This window comes from Lissotriton helveticus, chromosome 3_1, assembly GCF_964261635.1.
Source record: "Lissotriton helveticus chromosome 3_1, aLisHel1.1, whole genome shotgun sequence".
Classification (NCBI taxonomy): Eukaryota; Metazoa; Chordata; class Amphibia; order Caudata; family Salamandridae; genus Lissotriton; species Lissotriton helveticus.
Genome location: NC_136061.1, coordinates 1,151,026,185 through 1,151,047,349, shown reverse-complemented (window position 1 = coordinate 1,151,047,349; position 21,165 = coordinate 1,151,026,185). Strand labels below are relative to the sequence as shown.

The window sequence follows — 21,165 nt, the reverse complement described above, 5'->3', positions numbered from 1 at the left end:
GCTGCAGCACAGATCCCAGGCTCTCCTACGCCCAGTCCTGACGCTGCTCTCATGTTTGAAAGCAGCATCAGGATTGGCCTGAGTGCTATAAATGTGTACTCCCAGAAAGGCTGGTAGCCTGTGCTTTGCTGTCTCCAACCCAGCAACAAAGCTGGGTTGGAAACATCTCAGTGCACACCACTCCCTTCTATGACTGTCCCCACTATAGCTCCACCCCAAGACTAGAACTTGAAAAATAAAATGATACTAAATCCATGCTATTATGTTGTATTTTTCAAGTTTTGAGTCTGCCATGTAGGTGACGCTCCTCCCCCATAGCGGAGGAGCTGCCACTGGGGTGATGGAAACCTTGCATGACTTGAACTTCTGCCACATTTATTTATTTATTTATTTATTTGCGTGTTTGTAAAGCGCTAGAACAGACTCCCAAGGGAGTATCTCTGCGCTAAGAGACCCCAACAGCAAAAAACCAGGACAGTATATTCGTGCAGAACCAAGCTAATAGGCCGTAGATTATTAATTAATGTTGACCTAACTGATTAGTCCCGGAACAAGAAAGTTTTCAATAGTTTTCTGAAAACAAAATGCTCAGAACACTGTCTCAGTTGAAGAGGGAGGCTATTCCATAAAGTGGGCCCAATCACTGACAGGGCTTTACCACCCATTCTAGTCTTGCCGACCCTAGGTATCTTTAGCAGCAGCAACTCGCTTGACCTAAGGGAGCGGGTGGGAACGTAAGGGACAAATTTCTTGGCTAAATAGGCAGGGCCTAAATCATGTAGTCCCTTATGTACAATGCAGCAAGTCTTGAATTGTATTCTCTGACGGATGGATAGCCAGTGAAGTTTCTGCAATAGAGGTTTAGATGGAGACCTGGGGGGGGCGTTTAGGACTAGCCTTGCTGCAGTGTTTTGTACCACTTGCAGCCGGTCCAGTACCTCTTCATTAGCGGACACCAGGAGACCGTTACAGTAATCAAGTCGGCTGATCACTAGAGCCTGAACCAGAGTCTTTCTAGTGGAGTCCGGAAGGAGTGGAAATATCCTACGGAGGAGCCCTATCACGTGAAAACAGGACCCCACCGTGTTACTTCCATGATGTTTCATAGTCAGCTCCGGCTCCATACGTACTCCCAGGTTCTTGATCACTAGTTTAGGTTCCGGGACTGGTCCTAAATCTAAGGGCCACCAATCAGGGGACCATAACATTTTGGCCTCACCGAAAAGCATCACCTCAGTCTTACCAACATTACATTGAAGAAAGTTGGAAGACATCCACTGGGATACTGCTTTCATCCCCTCGGAGAAAGATTGTATAACCTCCGGAGTCAATAATTTGAAAGGAAAAAGCAGCTGAGTATCATCAGCATAAGACACTGGACAGAAACCAAAGGCTCTAGTTATATCTGCCAGGGGTGCCACATAGGTGTTAAAAAGAGTTAGACTCAAACATGAGCCCTGTGGCACCCCTTTGGTGATCTTAACCTCATCCGACCGAAATTCACCCATGGTGACACTTTGGGTGCGGTCGGAGAGAAAGCTCTTTATCCAGTCCAGTGCCTTTCCCCCCAGTCCCTTCACAGTCAGGCGCTCAATCAAGATCTTATGAGAGATAGTATCGAACGCTGCCGATAAATCTAGCAGCACCAGGACAACGGAAACACCTCTGTCCTGGTACATGCGAAGATCGTCCGTTATCGACAGCAAAGCAGTTTCGGTACTACATTTTGGCCTAAAGCCAGACTGTGAAGGATCCAGGCTTCCCGATGATTCCAGGAAGGTGGACAGATGCTTATTAGTGTGCTTTTCGATGATTTTACCCAGAGATGGTAGCAGGGAGATGGGTCTAAGATTGGACAGATTAGTCCAAGGGATGGCGGTGTTTTTCCGGATCGGTCTAACTAGTGCCTTTTTCCACTCACGTGGAACACATCCTGTTTCCAACGAGAGGTTCACTAGGCTCTGAATATCCGGACCAAGCACTTTCCCCACCTCTCCCATTGATCTTGCTGGTAATCGATCAGAAGGGCTCCCACTTTTGATATTATGAATCAATATCTCAACCTCTAGCAAAGTGATCTTTGGAAAATTAAGAAACAAATCAGGGTCAGATGCCTGTACTTGACCCAATATATTAGTATTGGGGTTATTGTTTCTAGATAAAATAAATGAGGTGGATGGAGTAGATGGAATGGATGCCTCAATTTTTTCGTAAATTGCATCTATTTTGTCAGTCCATCCAAGTCATGTAATAAAATGGTGAATGCTGCCACGTGATTGAAACATGGTGTGGGTTTGGCAGCACCGACCACTGTCTTGAAATCGGTCTCTAGGTTTTGAGTGGCGGTGGCAGAAGGAGGCTACTGTGTCCATCGGCCATGGACTGAATCTAGTATGTTGATCATGATCTAGTCTAAAAGAAATTGGTCACTGCACATTAGTTCTACAAATCGCTGCTAGATGGCCTCTGATGACCAGAAAAAGTGTCCGGTTAAACTCTTTAGCACTTGCACCTGATCCTGTCTTTAAAGACCATTTGTGTCTCACTTAGATGGGAAAATATTTCATCAATAACAATATTTTTGTCATCGATAGCTGAAAACAGGAATCCAACTTTAGCCAATTTAAAATGCTGTTTTCTATTAAAAAAAAAGTAAGGCAATGTATATAAAGTCTTTGGAGTGTTTCTAGACTGATTTGGGGCACGCAGGTGAAATAGTTACCGCCTTTTTATCTACTCTTACGAACGAGGTCCTCAATGTTTGACTATGGTGCTCTTAATAGGCCATGTCGTTTAAATATGCTGAACTGCTCTTATGTGGTTGACTACCTGTTTTTTTTTATGGCCTTCATAAGAATGGCCAAGTTGAATATTTTATTATTACACCCTTTTTAAAATCTGATACACCCGGCATCGGAATTAAAACAGCTAAATCGTTAGCGCCTATTTCCATTTGTGCTGGTTAAAATGGAGCATAACGTGAATTTTAGAGCGTTGGGTACCACAATCCACATATACTGGTATTTTACCCCAGTAATTTTCATCAGACTTGATCTATCAAAATTCACCAGGGTAAAATGTGGGGGATGAAGTAACTACTGCTGAACTCATGATTCCAAAACAAATCTACTTAGGGATCGGGTGGAAATGGTTGCTCGTAATTTACCATTGGAAACTTCTGGTTGTTCTTTACCCTCTCTTGTCCTTTTTAAGACATGCACTGAGGAAGAGGGCATGTAGCTGAACAGCCAGAACATCTTCGATAAAACTGTAGAATTGTTAGCCAATAAGATATGTATTTTGTGGTTGCCATTCTATTTAAGGGGTGATGTAGGCCTTTATTTAGTACTAGCTGGTACTGTCATAGATCACACTAGAGATATCTCAGAAATATTGAACAGCCACATTGCAACCCTGATGAGTCATTTGTAAGTGAGCACGGACCTAGAATGGCAGTTGGGGCGTTGACCCAGTGAAAGCAAATGGTTTGCAGGGATATGATTAGTATGCTTGAGGACTGTTACACTAGTGTAAAAACAGGACAAGTCTCTTTTGGCTGGGTAATATTCACATTTTTCTCCAGAATGACATTTCAAACCAGTGATTCATGCAGCGAGATGATTTCACACAATTTTTGCTCTGTGTATATTAACTGGGAAAATACAGTTTCTTCACTTTTCAAACGTGAAAGTAACTAGGTTTCAGGGAAAAATATTTATTCAGCTTTTTTTGACTAAGTTATAAAAAAAATAGCTCTGCTCTTTTAATTCATAAAAAGGTTATTTGCCTATTTCTTTGTTCAGATATCCGTGAATCAAGCAAATTATGTGTAAGCATTAAGGGCCTGATGTACAGAGACTTCTAGTAAGAAATCGTAAATAACATCAACAATTTGTTTTTCAATTTGCAATTTCTTATTAGGGGTTTTCTATAATCGATGTGGTAGAAGTAGGTACAATTTGCACACAGACTTCTACCGAATGCATTGGTATTTTGTGAACCAATCTATGTATCAATAAGGTTGGTTAACTAAATACCAATTCGTAGTGGGTAGCAATTAGACGTACCTCATTAATGTGTAAGAGGTAGGTCGCAAAGTTAGACCCGCTACGATTGGTCAGGAGACCGCCATGTCTGTGATTGCTTTTAAATAATGCACGATTTTTTTATAAAAAGGTAGCACCTTTTCCTAAAATAAAACGAAATGTGTTTAAAAAAGAAAATAAATACATTACAAACATTTATTAGGAGCACTGTCCCATGGGAGTTTTCGGTTATGAATGGTTATCAGCAATTTATAATTGGTGGTGAAATATAATTGTTTTGTGACCGGATTTTGGTCTCAAAACATTACTAAGTTATGGAGTCAGTATTTAGAAGGGCCACTCTTTACACGCCTCTTCCAAATACCAATACTGTATTTTGTCTGAAACCGAAATTGTAATTCTGTAGTGTGTTACTGAATCGCAATTTCATCATCATGAAAAATCTTTCTTCGGCTCAATGGCCATAAAAGAGCATATTAGGACACAATACATAAATATGAATAATGATTATTGTAAAAATCCAATTTGTACAAATAAAAACAATAACAGGATAAAATTGCAGTTTAAAATGTAAAAAAAAATTATAGAACCATAACCCGAGCCATCAGCTAGGCAGCCATTCCTGTCTAAGCCTCCACATGTGCATCGAAAACCGAGAGACAGAAAATACGGTACATTGTCTAGTATCACTTCTTAGTATTCTATACACAGTCCTATAATTCCTAAAACCCTGGTTACAGCAGACTGCTAAAATCCACTTCCTTCTAATACCTTCTATGTTGGACATAAAAGTACAACATGCTCAGCTGTTTCCACCACCTGGGGGCAAAAAGGGCAGAACATATTGTGGTCAGGAATGTCATGTTCCATGAAGCGGTAAAGACACGGATGGGTAGGATCCCCATGCGAAATTTCATGTATAAGGACTTCGCAAGGGGGGTAAAATCTTATTCAAAAATGCTTCCAGATGGTACTCCACTTAAACTCCAAAAAAGAGGCAGTGAGAGATCCAGCCCGAAGAGAATGTATAGTTAGGTGGTCAATGTAGCACCAATAGGCACCTTTACATTCTAACTTTGAAATGAAGATGACGTGTTCTGGGGAAGACCAGAGATCCTCAGGCTAAATCTATCCCTGGAGGATCCCCTGGGATCCTACAGGCCCTAGTACATCTTCTAAGGCCCTGTAGAAAGCAAAAGCTAAGGGACTGCCTATAGTCTCCACCAGTAGAGCAACAGTTTTAGCATAGCGAGACCAGTGGGATACTAGGAAGTAGATTACTTAAGCTCCTCATAAACAGTTTTTCTATTAGCTCAAGGGCTCTAGTGTATAGCAAACCCCACAGTTCTCCACCATAAAACGTTGCCCCTAGAGCTTGACATTTATAAATCTCAAGAGCAGGATTAACTGGGCAAAATGAGGAGCCATTTTAGGATGCAGGATACCCCCACAGTATTGCTCTAGTTTGAGCCTTCGTGTCTGGGCATGAGATAACCAGTCAAAGCGTTCTCTGAGCATAGCCCCCAGATAATCAAACACCTGACTCTCTCCAGAGCTATGCCATTGTTCTTTTGGTTGGAACACAATGTTGGAAAGGGCTTAAAAAACATATAATTAGTCTTGCCAAGGTTAATCTCCAGCCCCTGATGCCTACCGATGGACCCAAAACAGTCCAGAAGCTTCTGGGTCCCCTCAGGGGATTTGGATAGCAAAACGGTATCAACTGTAAATAGTCGGGCTAGTATCTTAACCCCAGCAAGACATGCTCGAGCTGAGATACCAGATCCTTAATATAAAGGAGAAAGCAGGTTGGGGCCAAAACACCTCTGCCTCACTCCCTGATCTACAGGAATTAGATCTGTTAAATTGCCCTGAGGCCTGCATCTAACCTGGGAATAGTTGTTATAGTGCAAACTGATTATAACTTTTAAAAAATAAGCGGGAAGCCCCTTCTCCTCCTGCACTTTCCACAGGGACTCTCTGGGAACAAGGTGGAAAGCGGACTAGAGATCCACAACAATCACATAAAGTCTGCCTCCCCCAAGTAACATATTTCCAGTACAGCAACCACAGGTGAAACCCCTGATCAATTGTTCCAATACCATCCCTGAATCTAGCTGGTAATGGAGTCAGAATACTCATATCGTTCATCCACTCGCTCAGCCTAGTTAAAATGATCTGACTGAGCAGCTTTTGTGAGCTGTCAATTAGACTGATTGGCCTGTAGTTGGAAGATAGTCCTACTTAAAAATTGTAATAATGTCTGCCTCGGCCCAGGTCTGCGGCATAGATGCGCCAATCAATATGACGTTAAAAAGCAAAACAAAATAGGGGTGCCATATGTCACTATATGACTTAAAAAGATCACCAGGCACTTTGTTCAACCCCGGGGCCTTGTTTGGTATGATTGAATCAAGAGCTTTGGGGATCTCTGTGCTAGATTTATGAAGGACCCATTGTGACTATAATTCGATGGGGTACCCAGCAGCAGCTACACCAGTGGAGCTACTACTCTCCAGCTGGGTCTCCTGGTCGGTGGGCGTAACCTGAAGGAGTTCCTGGACTATATCGGAGTATAACTGGGAGAAATGCTCAATCCACACAGCAGCAGAAATGTTCCTATCCTGTGGGGCGTGGATGCGGGCATCACCATTGGGGACACTGCACCAGAAGGTGCAGTGATCCTTGAATTTAAGGGCGCTCAACATAGAGTCCCATTTAGCACATTCCCAGGCTCTTTTTACATTGAGAATTGTAGCTTTGTAGAGTGACCTGGCTGCCTGAGTAGCATCTCTAAACCCAGCTTTGATGGATCCTGACAGGTCCGTCTGGCTTATCTACAGGATTTAGTGTACCAGGAGAACTTTGTTTCTCTTTGGGATACACTTATACTCTTTCAGAAATAAGTTTCTAAGGGAGGTGAACATGGAATTTTGAATTGTACACAAGCTCAACAGGGAGTCTAAATGGTCGGGGGTCACACTCTCAGCTACCACTGCACCCAAACCAGCAGACACAACCGCAAACACTTTCCCCAGTGTTACTTCTTATTCTGACACCCCACTCCACTTAAGCCTACGCCGATTGTTGGTAGCAACCCAACCTTCTGTCTAAGGGCTTTGGGGGGTTTTCTCGAGAGTGTCACCCAGGGCTTCCAGTGTTAAACCCATAGTTTTGCGGTTGCCTAAGAATCACAACCATATAGACTAGAGCTTGTCATAACCTAATATCCAGCAGGATATAATAAAAAGGCTGGAACACTGTGGATGGTTATAAGTGTGTCTCCCATCCCTGTTGGATGTGGCTCTACCATTACACACCCGAAAGCAGTTGCTAAGCATAAACGCATTTAGTTGTAATGATACAGCAGACTTCCTCTTAACAAGATGGAGTGTAAGATCAGGAACTTCCCAAGCATGGTCCTCATCACTAATGGGGTCCTCGTGAAGGATGGACAGTGGCTCAAATTTACAATTAAAATCATCCGCTACTACTTTAAAAGAATCTACCTGCAAATCAGGTCAATTGCTTGTAGCTCTGCACCTTTTCCCCAAAATCTACAATACACATTGATGGATGGAAAGGTAAGAGAAGAACATTGAATATCTGAGCTGACTACATCAATTTCTTGGTCATGCAACATAGAGTGGCCGTAACCCAGATTCATACCACCCCCCAGGCTCTTCCCTACCCCGAGGTGGTAGCAGCCAAGGAAAAATTTACAAACCCTGCACAATATTGCAGGACTAGTGACAATGTCTCTTGGAACAGACCGATATCAAATGACTCTCTAAGCAATCCCCAGTTGGGGCACAAAAGCTTAGATGCCAAGCCAGCTATTTTCCAAGAAACTACCTTAGTGTAATAGAACAGGTAGAAAGAAGCGTCACCCAGGTCATGTGGCCCAGGCCTACCTAGACTACAGGGAACTGCCCTTTCCCACTACAGGCAGCGGTACAAACCCCAAAGGGGCAGTGCCAAAACATAGGAAGCTAATAGAGAAAGGCACCATCTTATTAGAGGGGGATTTGGGACTAGCGTCGCTCCATCTTTCTACTAGCCCAGTGGTTGAAAGATCACTGTTGCTATTAAACAATGCTGGGTGTCGGTCTGTAACATCTGGATTGGATAAACAACCACAGCCCTAAGGGGCAGGGGCCCATGGCTCACCCAATGCCTCTGTTGTAAATGTTTGTAGAAAAAACCCAGGGGGGGGCAAGCTTGATACCATCTTTTATTGTACAGGCCCTCGCCCCACTCTTAACCAGCCACTGAGCTAGGCCAGGGCTCCTGCACTTGATGACCACACAGTCCACTCTAATGCTTTTTGTCATAGGGCCAACCTTTTCACTATCCAGAAGCCTTGGAGAAGCCACGGGAGGAGTTTTACTACAATCAATATTAGTTGGCTGCGATTGTACAGAGGCCTTCTGACCTAAAAAGGTATTTACAGGTGAGGTCAGCTGGCTAACTGTGAGCTTGCATTTAGGCCAGGGTTTGCTGTCACTGGAAAGAGAGGCATCAGAATTACAGATGGATGCATGAGCGGGTGGGCAGCGTCCTGACCTGCAGCCATGTCAGGGGACAGACTTGGGGGATACTTGGGGCACCTATGGTTATAGGGCCTGTACGTGGACCTGTCAAGAGAACTAAATGACAACCAGTGGCAACCCAAAAGTCCTGTGAGAGTTGCCTTTTACCCAGTTCGATCACTTTGGAGACTATATTGACTGCTCTTGTCAGGAAGGAGGCCAATGTGGTGCAGTATAGGGGATTAGTGGGGGCAAGAACCTTCTCCTCTGGGGTTTTGCTTTTACCCATTGTTCTTCCCAGGTGTTTTAGAACCACAGGTGATGTATATGAAGAACAAAAGTAGTTATAGGAGGAGGCTGAGCTCAACAAGACAAGTAGCCAAGCGGATTAGGTGAGTGGTCAAGTCCAGGTACTGCCTTTTTGGTCCCGGATGGCAGGCCTCCGGGCCAAGAGATGGGGCCCAGCCACGGACAGGCACAGAAGGGCCCGCCCTTGCTGTGGCTTAGCCTGGGTGCAGCCCACACACTTTCCTATCAGCTGACTTGTGACGGGTATATCAGCGCTATGGCGGATAAACAGCGCTGTCACCTCCTGGTGCTATGCGATGTGGGGATTGCAGACCAAATCCACCAACAATCGCCAACAGTGTGAATCCTCAATCGCAATTTGTATTGTGTACATTTAAAAGAGCCCTTTTGTGATTGCAAAGGCTCAAACTTGAATTTAGCAACTATAAAATTGCTTTTTACATCTGACCCTACGTATGTTATATATGTACATCAGAGGATCCATAGAATATGTTCTCCATTTTTCCCTGGTGACTTGAAATGCGCATGATCACTGTAGCCCGAAAAACATAGATGACAAAGAAAGATAGAGTCAGTCATTTCACACAAAAAAGTCCCATTGAGATTCCAAACGTGTTCCAGTTCTTTTTATTTTGCTTGTTAAAAACAAAAAATTATATGATACAGCAAAAGACAGCCATGTGTTTCATCAACTTGAGTGGACTTTTTCCGGACTGTAATACAGTAAATGCATACAGTGCATGAAACTAAGGGGCTCATTAGGATGGAGGATTTTCCGCATCCTCCGGGCCGGCGGAAGCCACCACCGGCCCGGCGGATGCGAAAAATCCTCTGCGGACCCACCAAAGACCCACCGCCAAATTAGGATGGCTGGTGGGTCCTGGTTTCAGTCCACCGCTTTTCCACCGCGGTTGGCTTACAACCGCGGAGGAAAAGCTCTAACATGGGCTGGCGGTGTCTATCAGACACCGCCAGCCATATTAGGATGGTGTAAAATGTATGCTTTTCCGCTGCGGCTTTTCCGCCGTGGAAAAGCATACAGACCTTCACTTCGGGGGCCCGTTGTGGGCCCCCTGGGTGAAGGGGGGGTGGGGGGTGCACATGAGGGGTACCTATGGTACCCCCCTGCATATGCGTGAACAAAGCAGCAGGCACCGCGCGGTGCCTGCCGCTTTGTGCACGCAAATGCGGTGCATGCATTTTTAACATTGCGGCGGGTGCAGCTTGAAGCTGCAACCGCCGCAATGTTAAAGATAGAGGATGTGACAGCCACCCTGGCGGTCACATCCTAATTTCACTGGAGGGACCGCCGCGGCCCCTGCGGACGGTCCCTCACCCGCCATCCTAATGAGCCCCTAAATGTGCATATGTGGTGTATTTAATACATAAACCCACAAATACTATAGGTACATAAACAATACATAGTTACCTAGCACAGAATCGATAATACATCCCCATACAGCAACAACATAAACATCATGAGTTGCTTGAAACTCCTCGGGGTCCAATAAATAAATAAAACGAATTTCGTTGCACGCACTGCATCGCATTTGGTGATGCAGTGCGCGCCACAAAATTCGTTTTATTTAATTATATGTTTACTTACCTGTTAAACTCCGTAATCCATACATTACTACCCCCCCACCCTACCCCTCCCCCTCCCCACGTCACCGCCTTGCAAGAACTCCTACTGCCAACCGTGGCTGAGAGAGGCGGTGTATTGCTTTCGTTTCTATTGAATGCGCACGTACGCAGGGAAAAAAATGCAACATTGTAAATCAGCATCCTTTTAATGCCATTATCTCACTACCAAATCACTATTTACCAAATGGGAGGAGGGGCATTAGGTGAGGGGCAAGAATGTTCAGATCGCAGACCCTTGTCCCAATCGTAATAACAAGGGGAAATCATTTTACAAGAATCACATGCAATATAACCAATATATCATTACCACTGTCCTCACAGGAAAAATTAATAAAACTTATGGGAGGTCACAGTTCGTGTAGTATAATATACCTGAAGATAGATTGTTTTCAAAAGAAAATGCCAAAGGGTAAATGAAAATTATGTATATGCAAAAGCTTAGCTAATTCAACTGGGCTACCCAGCTCCACGGGGCAACGTCCTCAAGGAGCCATGGTAACACACCAGTCCTAATTCAAGGAGCATTGCCGTACGTATATGGGAACACCAAGCCCCGTGAATGTATGGAGCTATGTTACCGGCGCAGTCCCAATACCAGGAACAGTCTCATAGGCACCAATACACGGCCAAAGAGAGTCACAATTAATTGCACTATTGATAGGAACAAAAAACTGAATGTTTTGAAAGAAACAGACAGAAAGAGAAAAGTAAAGAGAAAATATGAAAAAATAATAAAGAACAAAATGAGAGACAAATGCAATAATGGATTCTAAAGAGAGTTCAGTCCACATGTTTACTTTTACACAGTTCTAGGCCATAGTGTTCTAGATCATGACAATTCCAAAGATATATTTTGCAAATATATTTTATGCAAAAAACAGTTCACATCTACGATCCTGCAGGGCTCCAAAAACAGGATTCTCAATATTTACTAATTTGCAGAATATCTTTCCACAAAACCGGGCGATAGACCTTTTTTCCATAATATGGACAAGGGATATTTTTCACAAGAAATCATGGAGTTCCTCATCAATGTTATGGCCCATTTCCAAACTGCATAAATGGCAGATCCAATGTGCTTCATATTGCCGTTTTGCCTCAAAAGTAGCTCCCTGTTCCCCCCCTCTTAGGTTTAAGGAAGTATATGGTAAACTCCATGAAACCATATATCTGCTTTGTTCACATGACGTCCAAGAAAGTAATTCTAGTTCCAGAATACCAGTATTTGTAAATCGAATAGAGCTCTTCATTAAAATAATAGTTTTCTTTTCATAATGTAAAATGTATGTAACGTTGTGACTTCAGGCCTAAATCAATTCTGGTTGAAAACTATGAACAGTATCTAGAATAACGTGCCATTAGTTTCAAATGTGCTTTATTTACAAATATGCTAAAAAAAATGTTTTATCGTAGATATGAATGAACACAGCTCAAGAAGTCACAGCATATTTTTGATAAACATAAAGCAGGAGAACGTGGAAACAGAAAAGAAACTGTGCGGAAAACTTTACCTGGTTGATTTAGCAGGAAGTGAAAAGGTAATTTGATAGAATTGCTTGTATTATGTTGAGTTTTTTCTTTTACATATGGAATATTTTTTATACTATCCTCGTCCCCCCTTAAAGTAAGGAAATGGGAAGAGTCCTATCCCGTGAATGTATTGAGTATTGGTTGTGCAACTGCAAATATCAATGTTCTACTTTAGCTCCTAATGTGTGGTTCACTGAAACAGATCTGTTATAAGAACATTTTGATTCAAAAATACATAGTTGGTTTAAATGTCTAACTTGACTATTAGGGATAAAGAGCACTCTTGCCCACTAAATCGATAACTCATGCCAAAAGGAAATATTACAAGGCGTATTTGTTACAGCACAGTACATAAATTCCAAAAAAGACAAAAAATAAATTTGGTAGTGTGGGAACTATTTTGGTGCAATTGTGGTAAGCCTTAATGTGTGGAATGTGCGAAAATGAACATATAGGACCTGATTCTGATCCGGTTAGGAAAGCATTCCCACCTAGGACCTGATTCTGATGCGGTTAGGAAGGCCTCCTAATGGCATTTGCTCCTTCCAAATCGGATCGGGAACGTGTCTTCCCGACCCAGGGCCCATTTATGATGCGGTTAGGAACATATGGTCCCATTGAAATCAATGGGAGTCCAACCAAATTGTATCTGGAAGCATCCGGATGCATCGTACTCCGTTGGTCGGACTCTCACGATCCGAGTGGGTCGGAAATCATTCCCAAACCGATTTAGTCGGTAAGCTTTCCAACCCGGATCAGAATCAGGCCCTGAGTAGGAAATTCTACAGTCTTTTAAGACCAAATTGGTGAGGGCCCGATTTTGGTTGCTTACAAAAGGTCCCATGGTATTATTGCAATGCCACTGCAGAGAGGCCCCTTAAGCTTCCCTCAGCAGTAGTGTGACAGAGGAGCATCTCTTCTTTTGTACTAGTGCACTTTGCTGTTCTTTGCCCTGGGTTCATGACTTTCCGCCCTCTACAGAGACCCACAAGCACCCCTTGCGTCCTAGCCCTTGGAAATCATGGTGTTTGGTAAATGATTATGATCATCTCTATGGTCTCTTGCGCTTAACATTCAATCAGAAATCTGATTGATACCGTGAATTTGTTATAGTGCCCTTTATTTTAGTGCTATCTTCTTTGGGTGACCCTTGCAGTCCTCCACGCGAATGCAGATCTCCATTTGAAAATTCACATTTGCATACTCCTTGATTTACATGCCATGCTTGTTCCACTTCTGAGACTGATTAATGTAAATTGTATGTTTGCTTGGAAATGCGCATGCTGACATGGCTATCTTTTTACTTTAATGTGGTGCATGTTAGGTCAGCAAAACAGGAGCAGAAGGAGCAGTTCTCGATGAAGCAAAGAACATCAATAAGTCTTTGTCTGCTTTGGGCAATGTGATTTCTGCACTGGCAGAGGGAACCGTAAGTAACCTTTATTGTAATTCCACATGCATTATTCAGGGCCTGAGTGATGTATAGCGCCTTATACTTTGAAGCTGAGAACCAATAAATCAATTAAGTAATAAAACGAGCCACTGTGAAAAACCTACATAGCAAAACATGCAAGTGAAGAATTACAAGCAGCTTCTCCACAAAGAGAAATAATTGACTCTCTATGAACTATGATGGTACTTGTAACTCAAGTAATGTAAACTTTTTAATGCAAATTTAAAAAAAGTAATTTTTTGTGTAAACTGTAGTTTTAGATTTCGTATATTGCAATTGTTTCTAATTGCCCTAAGTGATAACATTTTACTTGTATTGAAATATTTATTTTGTAGAAAACCCACGTTCCATACCGGGATAGTAAGATGACCAGAATCCTTCAGGACTCGCTTGGCGGGAATTGCAGAACCACCATTATCATATGCTGCTCACCTTCAGTTTTCAATGAGTGTGAAACCAAGTCAACGTTGATGTTTGGGCAGAGGTACAAGATGCTTGGTTGAACAGTTAGGGTGCTGAATATTATGCAGGTCTATCAATATCTCTGCAAGAGATGTAGGCTCAATCAATGGATTACATGTCTTGAACCGAATAAATTAATCAAATTGCACTTTTTGTGGTTTCAGCAAACATTGCTGGTGGTTTAACTTCTACCATATCATGATACATCATGCAATCAGGGCTGCAAAAGTTCTAAGCAGTGACATAGTAACAATTATTCTAATGCAATTTTCTGTATCTTTCTTTTAAAGAGAATATTGTTTCAGTGTGTTATTTAAATTCATATTGAAGGGGCTAAGCGAGGCTTTCAGATTTGTGGTATTTGATGGTTGGTCCTAATTCAACTATTCATTTTTGACAATTCAATTTGCTGAAGGGGATGTGATCTAATTTGACCTATTGTTTAGGTGGGAGCAGTGTATCACATCAAGGAGCTGTAGAGAGATACAATCAGTCCAACAAGTGTGTTCTTCTACGGGTCTGTCACTTCAGTGAGAAAAACGAGCTCAAGCTTTTGACCAAAATTGTGGGACTAGTCTTTCACAAGGTAGTCGAAACCTAAGATTCCCAAGTAACAGTATAGATGGTCTATGATTTATTCTCCAATGTAATTCTATAAATGAAAGCTTCATGTGAACCAGATGTTCTGTGCCAGTTTTTAAAAATGCATTGCTAAATTGGTAATTTCTTCCAGGACAGATGTGTCGTATTCTGATTTGCAAATATTGACTACTTTGATGAAGCAATTTTTTCTGGATTTGCCAGTTTGCAAAAATACAATATTGAATAGCCTGATCTTGTAATTTGGAGCTTCCATGTCTCATTGTGTATAATTCAGAATTAAATACTATGGGACATATTAATTTTTCAGGAGCCAGCATCAAGCACTGGTTGCCTTAGTGTGAGTCTAGTTGCAGGTGCATTGGAAAACAAAGATTTGCTATTTATTATTTTGTTTAAATACACACATAAGAATTAAATAGCTTTGCCAGTGTGATCCAGAATTGGTTCATGAAGCTCAGTGGAACATTGTAGAGTAGGCAATTTGTGATAATAATTATGACTGCCTAGTTGACTAAACCATAGTAAAACATGAACCTCTCATGCCTACTGCAGGGAGTCCTGAAATTACTTATCACATGTATATTTTCTTTCCGTATCAAACAGGGCCAAGACAATTAAGAATACTGTGTCTGTGAACCTGGAGCTCACCGCTGAAGAATGGAAGAAAAAATATGAAAAAGAGAAAGATAAGAACAAGAGTCTTAAAAATGTTATCCAGCATCTGGAGATGGAGCTCAACAGGTGGAGGAATGGTGAGTAATGCCAATTTCAACTGAAGTGAAATGGATCAGTGGATTTTATTAGATATTTGTTTATTTTGGGAGCTCCTTGTGGCATAAAATACCTTCACCTGCACACAAAATCACAGCATTACAAGTTCCAAGGAAATTTCATAAAGGTACAGAGGCATGGGCCTGACTGTCCTTTAGAACTCAGAAGGTTTCATCTAAACAGTATGTATCCAATAGCAGTAGCACGGTTTCATCCCAGCTATGCTATTCTCCTAACTCACATGGGACTCTTTGGGTGTGAAGCAACAATTGGGAAACATGCAAGGAGTTTATCCCTTACTACATTTTCTGTAGATGTACACCAATTAATTGCTTGTCAGCAATTGTCGGTTTAATTTGATAAATGTACCTTGAATATGAATTTCTTCACATTGAAAGGAATTATTCATCTTTCTGCCATTTAATTTCCTAATGGGTAAATGGAAAATAATGTTAAAGCACATTCCTAATTGAAAGGGTTGTACTAGCTCTCCATGCTTTCTGCCCTCTAAGGGTGAACAAGGTAATTGAGAAAGTTCTTAAGTGATCTTGAGGACCTATGACAAACTGAGGGTATTTATTGTTTCTTCTTGGTGTTTGATGTTGGGCGGCATAATGTGCTTCTGAAAATTATACAAAAGTTCAGAGAACCATCTTCTTTAAACATCACACCAGGGACTGTATCACATACAGTAATCACTAAAATCTGAGATTTAATAAGGGTTTCTGGCACAGTTTTGGGCTAACTGGTGTCTTCATTATTGAAAAAGTTAGAGCAGCAGTGTTTTACCACTTCTGATGCTGTATCGTCATCGCAATGCAACACCCATCGTTATGTCTATATTTGATTCCAGGATCTCACAACTGTTCCTTCGTTGTTTCCTGGTGAGCATTGTACACTGGAATTTAAGGCTTACTTGAAGGCAATTTGAGGTTCACTTTCCTCAGTGGTATGAGCTGGACTGGTCAAGGAAGATTTACTTAAAACTGCACAGTTGGAAAATGGTTAAGGACTAATTAAATGTGGTTGATATGACAAGTCAAATGTTTGCCTGATGTTTTGGTGAATATTTTTGTGCTTTTAGTGAACTTTTATATTGGCTTCTTGTTTTCTCAACTGATACCAATATTGAAGTGACCTTGCATGTTTTTCAGAAAAAATGTCTGGTGATATAAGAGGACATAGAAGAGGGCCACTGACAAAGATTAGTTGTAGCCTGGGCCATGGTATACCACTATGGAAATGATGGAAGTGATGATTTTATTGTGCAGTGGATCAACAGGCATCTAAAGGACTGACATGATGCGCATATGCTGTGAATGATTTGGTGTGGATTAAGGTGATTCTACCTCGTCATTTGCCCTCCATGTTTTTCGAATTATTTTGTACCCTGAGGTAGCATTGTTTAATAATATAGTGAAGATGTCTGTGAAACAGATTGCTGGGCAGCCTATTATGAGGACCTTTGGATAATAATCTATGAAGGTTTTTACAAATAAGAAGGTATTAGCAATGCCATATTTGAAGGTTCTGCCTCTTACTATTTCTATGGCCGTCTGCAATGATTGGGTCTTGATAGTTATCTAAGTAGATTACATTTTAAGTTCCTAAAAGAGCCATTTGTTGCATTTGGATTGTTCTTTTGTACTTACATTTGGTGTATTAGATGTCTTTAGCATCCCATTCCAACTTCAAGATTTTTGTTATTGCTCCTGCTTTTTCTGATTACTGGTATTTAAAGATCTGTAGGCCTTATTATGTGTAATATGATACAGAGTATGAGTGATGAAGAAGATAAATGAGGATGTACTGTGTCATACCTATTGTGTAGGTTGAAGAATTAATTAAAATAGGAGAAACTCGGGTCGATAGGACTTAAGTCCTATTTAGAACAGAGGGGCGTATTAAAGGGTGATTGCACCCCTGGAACGTCACTTTTTGATGTTTCAGTGGCGCAATGCCCTGCACCATGTTTGCGGGGTGGCGTTGAGCCACTTTTTGTGGCTTGGTGCCGCTTTGTAAATGTGGTACTCTTTCACGCAGGTATCTGCTTGAAGGGGGCATGCAATGGCTATTGCTGTGGGTGTTCCACCGCAATACCCATTGCTTTTTGATGCTGCCTCAGATCTACAAGGTGTATGCAAGAGTAGGCATTAGAATGGCGCAAGGAGGAGAAATACTTTGATTTTTCCTCGCTTTTGCTTTTTCTGTGGGCCCCATTCTGCAGCACATGTGGAACGAGCATGGCACCATGAATGGTTGTTTATGTGCGGGAAGGTGTCTCTTTCTCCACGTAAAAAAATCATTAAATTGTGTGTGGTAGTTTGCAACTTCTGTGTGTGCTGCCTTCTGCGGCGCACGTGGAGATGACACATCACCATTATGGGTTGTTTATGTGCAGCAGTCCTGGTTATTATCCTTAAGAAGAAGCAGCTGTATGGTGTCTTAGTGTCCCTAGGGTGTGGCACACAGCAGTGTTTTGCTGTATGTTAGAAGACAAAGGATACTTACTTTATATATACATTTTGATAACAAAGTAAAGCTCTTTTCAGATAGATCTACATTACCAGCAATAAGAATCAAATAACTGCGAGCGTATATATGGAAACAAATTGAGGGGTGGGTTATTGAGTTAGAGATTTCCAGTGTGGCCATGTTACTGTCCCTCAATTTACCAAAATAGAAGTCCAAAAAATACTGTATTGCGGTACTTGCGTATGTACACCATTCTTGGTTTATATACAAATATTATCACAACAAAATATTCTAACATTTTCTTTGATTTTATAGTAGGAACTCATGCCATTAAGTGTTTCGAAACTCAATTATGTCGCTTCAACAGGGCAAATGAGGAACACTATTTACATTAACTGCATAATTTTGGAATCGCTGGATGTGCTTGAGTTATTGCCTATGCAGTTGCACTCAGCGCTAAAGTCACTGTCGGATAAACCTAAAACCAGCTGATAAAACAATGACTAACGTCATTATGCACATTCAGCAAGGGCTAAAAAATCCTCATGCTGCAGACTTCTGCTGTGTGACAAAATGCCTTAAAACATTTTTTTTTAAATGGTGGATTGTGCTTTTTGTGTCTGAATTTGTATGAATAAGACTATGATTTTGCCATTTGCTTGGATCAAAATCTTTCCCCATACCATACATTTAATTGTATTTTTATGGTGATATAGGAATTATCTGCACATATCTTTTTTTTTTATTTACTCCTCACATGCGACAATAGGCAGGAGGTACATCCAAAAAGCCAAACATAGCCCAAACCGATGAGTGTTATGACCTCCTAAATCCAGCCTCCTTCAACCTTTAATTGGAAGTTTGCGGAAGCCACTGCTCACTCCTCCTATATCAAGGTTTGTCTTCAATCCTAGGACTACTAGCGTTTGTTATCCAGCCTTGTGATGTTTTCTCCCTTCCCATTTAAAGTACTAACTTGTCAAAGGAGAAAGGAAGGTTCCCACTTCTTGACCCTCTTTACGGAAACGTTTATACAATCTATCCTACCAGTACGTTTTGCTAAATTAACCTAATCTGTGCAGGTAGGTAGAATGTTGGATATCCATTTAATGCAGATTTCCCTGCCTGCAATTATTAGAATAAAGACTAAGTGGGACTATGATTTCACCAATTTTCTTTTTAGACCTTCGCCTTCTAGAATCTCAATCATAATCTGAGTCAGGCTTACTTATCAATAGCTCTCGTTTCATTGCTTCTTTTGCTATTTTACCCACTTCTTGCCAGAAGAGTTGGATACCTAGACAATGCTGAAGTAAATAGATGTTGTCTGCATTCTCAAGGGTGCATTTCAGACAAAACCTCGTCTTTTGCCCTCCCAGTTTCGAGAGCTTTTAAGGAGACCAGTTGGCCATGTACATGGTAAACAAAAGGGTTCTCCTCAGAGGTGCAGATCCAACATAGGACCACAGTGTAGGCACTGATATTTGCCAGAGCTGTATTATTTCTGATAAGGCAGGTTTGCTCTCAAAATCTCATCTGGCATTGTGGGGGGCCATCTTCAGCTTGTACCAGAATCCAGTACCAACGAGATGCCTCTTTTTTCTGTGTCCGGGTACTACGTAGTTCCTCCTCCCGTTCTGTTCTGTCCCCCAATTTAGATGGTTCCCTGGATCAACTCACTATTTGGTAATACTTTAATCTGTAGTGCCTATTGTGTTAAGCCTTACTTGAGAATCACATGAGCTCAAGGTACCCTCCTCAAGCAACTGGCCCCATCTTAATATTCCCGCATCCAGAAGCGGGATGGCTAATACATCTTGTAGACACTGTGGGGTTCCGGGAGACTTCCATATTTCAGCCATATTGCTGTAGTATGGGATTACCAGGATCCTTCTGACTTGGATCGATAGTTTGCTGCACTTATCACTCTAAATCTAATATTTTAATAATATTTAGGGTGGTCAAATGTGAAGAGGAAATAATTGCCTTCATCCAGTAGAACTTTTATTAATGCATGGTAACATGGGGACACCTATTGAAAGCCGCTTGTCAATATTAGCCTAACATTCTTCAGTTGGAAAGCCCAGCAGCATAACTTCAAGTCTGGAAGTGCTATGCCTCCGTTTTTTTTCTTTTTGACTAATGTTTTCCAGGCAATTCTCACACTTTTGTTAGCCCTGGTGAAGATACTCCGTTCCCCTTGTAGTTTTTGAACCCACTCTGCCCTGGAATGTAAGGGTAATGCATTGAAAATTAAAGTACATTTTAAAAGGATAGTCAATTTAATTTGGTTTGTTCTCCCTAAAATAGAAAGTGTAAGGTAGGCCCATAGATGCAGAGGTTTCCTGGTTTCCAACGTAAGTTTTTTAAAATTTGTTTTGCCATATTCTCTAGGTCTCTCACCACTTGTACCCCTAGATATCTGATTTCATTTTTGTTTTTAATGGATTATCGATGGTCCTATTCCAAGTCATAATTTCCATTTTGTCTTCGTTTCCAAGATAAACCCATGACACTTTCAAAATAATGTAAAATATTTAAGATTGTGGGAAAAGAGCCCTTAAAATCCTGTGTATAAGTCATCAGGTCATCTGCGTGAAGGGCCTCCTTTTTAACCCACTCGTAGTATTGAAAAGGTATGATCTTCTGTTCACTCCTGATCCTTCTAGTGAGTGGTTCAATGTTTAGGTTGAACAATAAGGGAGATTGTAGGCACCCTTGGCGAGTGCCTCTTCCTATTTGGAATTGTAGTGTGAGAGACCCGTTAACTAATATCCTGACAGTGGGCGTTTTGTAGATGGTTCTTATTGCCTTGAGGAAGTTGTCGCCTAAGCTACGGTGGTTGATGACTGCACAAATAAATGGCCAACTCAGTCTATAAAAGGCCTTAGGTGGCTGTTATAACGGTCAAAGGAGAGTTTGTTTTTGTAGCCATGTCTGCCGCACTCACAAAATCATGAGTCCGTTTGTGCAGCTGTCTATTTCATAAAGCCTCTTTGATGCTCATGAAAAAGCCCTCCAATCATTTTATCTAGTCTTTTAGCTAATATTTGGGTGTAAATCTTATAATCATGGTTGAGGAAAGATATGGGTCTATATGATTCACACCTTTTTGAGTTTTTATTAGGCTTTAAAATTATTGTTGTTGTAGTTTCTTTCCATGGTGGTGGAATAGGGAGGTCGTCTACATAGATTGCTTCTATTTGACTGGTCAAGACGGGAATAAGTTCCTCTTTCAAAACCTTATATAGGTAATTTGGTATAAGGTCAGGCCTGATGTCTTCCCTTTTTTTAAACTTCTGACCATTTTGTATACCTCTACTGTACTAATTTCTTGATT

At 41.5% G+C, this 21,165-nt stretch overlaps 1 protein-coding gene across 1 annotated transcript in view; it reads left to right on the top strand.

Annotated features, from left to right (window-relative positions):
* Window positions 1-21,165, top strand: part of KIF5C (kinesin family member 5C) — a 612,753-nt gene that overhangs the window by 325,753 nt on the left and 265,835 nt on the right. The window contains exons 8-11 of the mRNA XM_078681761.1: window positions 11,945-12,069; window positions 13,386-13,490; window positions 13,850-13,998; window positions 15,183-15,331. Of these exons, the coding sequence (XP_078537887.1) occupies window positions 11,945-12,069; window positions 13,386-13,490; window positions 13,850-13,998; window positions 15,183-15,331 (528 nt within the window). The remainder of the gene's footprint in view (window positions 1-11,944; window positions 12,070-13,385; window positions 13,491-13,849; window positions 13,999-15,182; window positions 15,332-21,165) is intronic.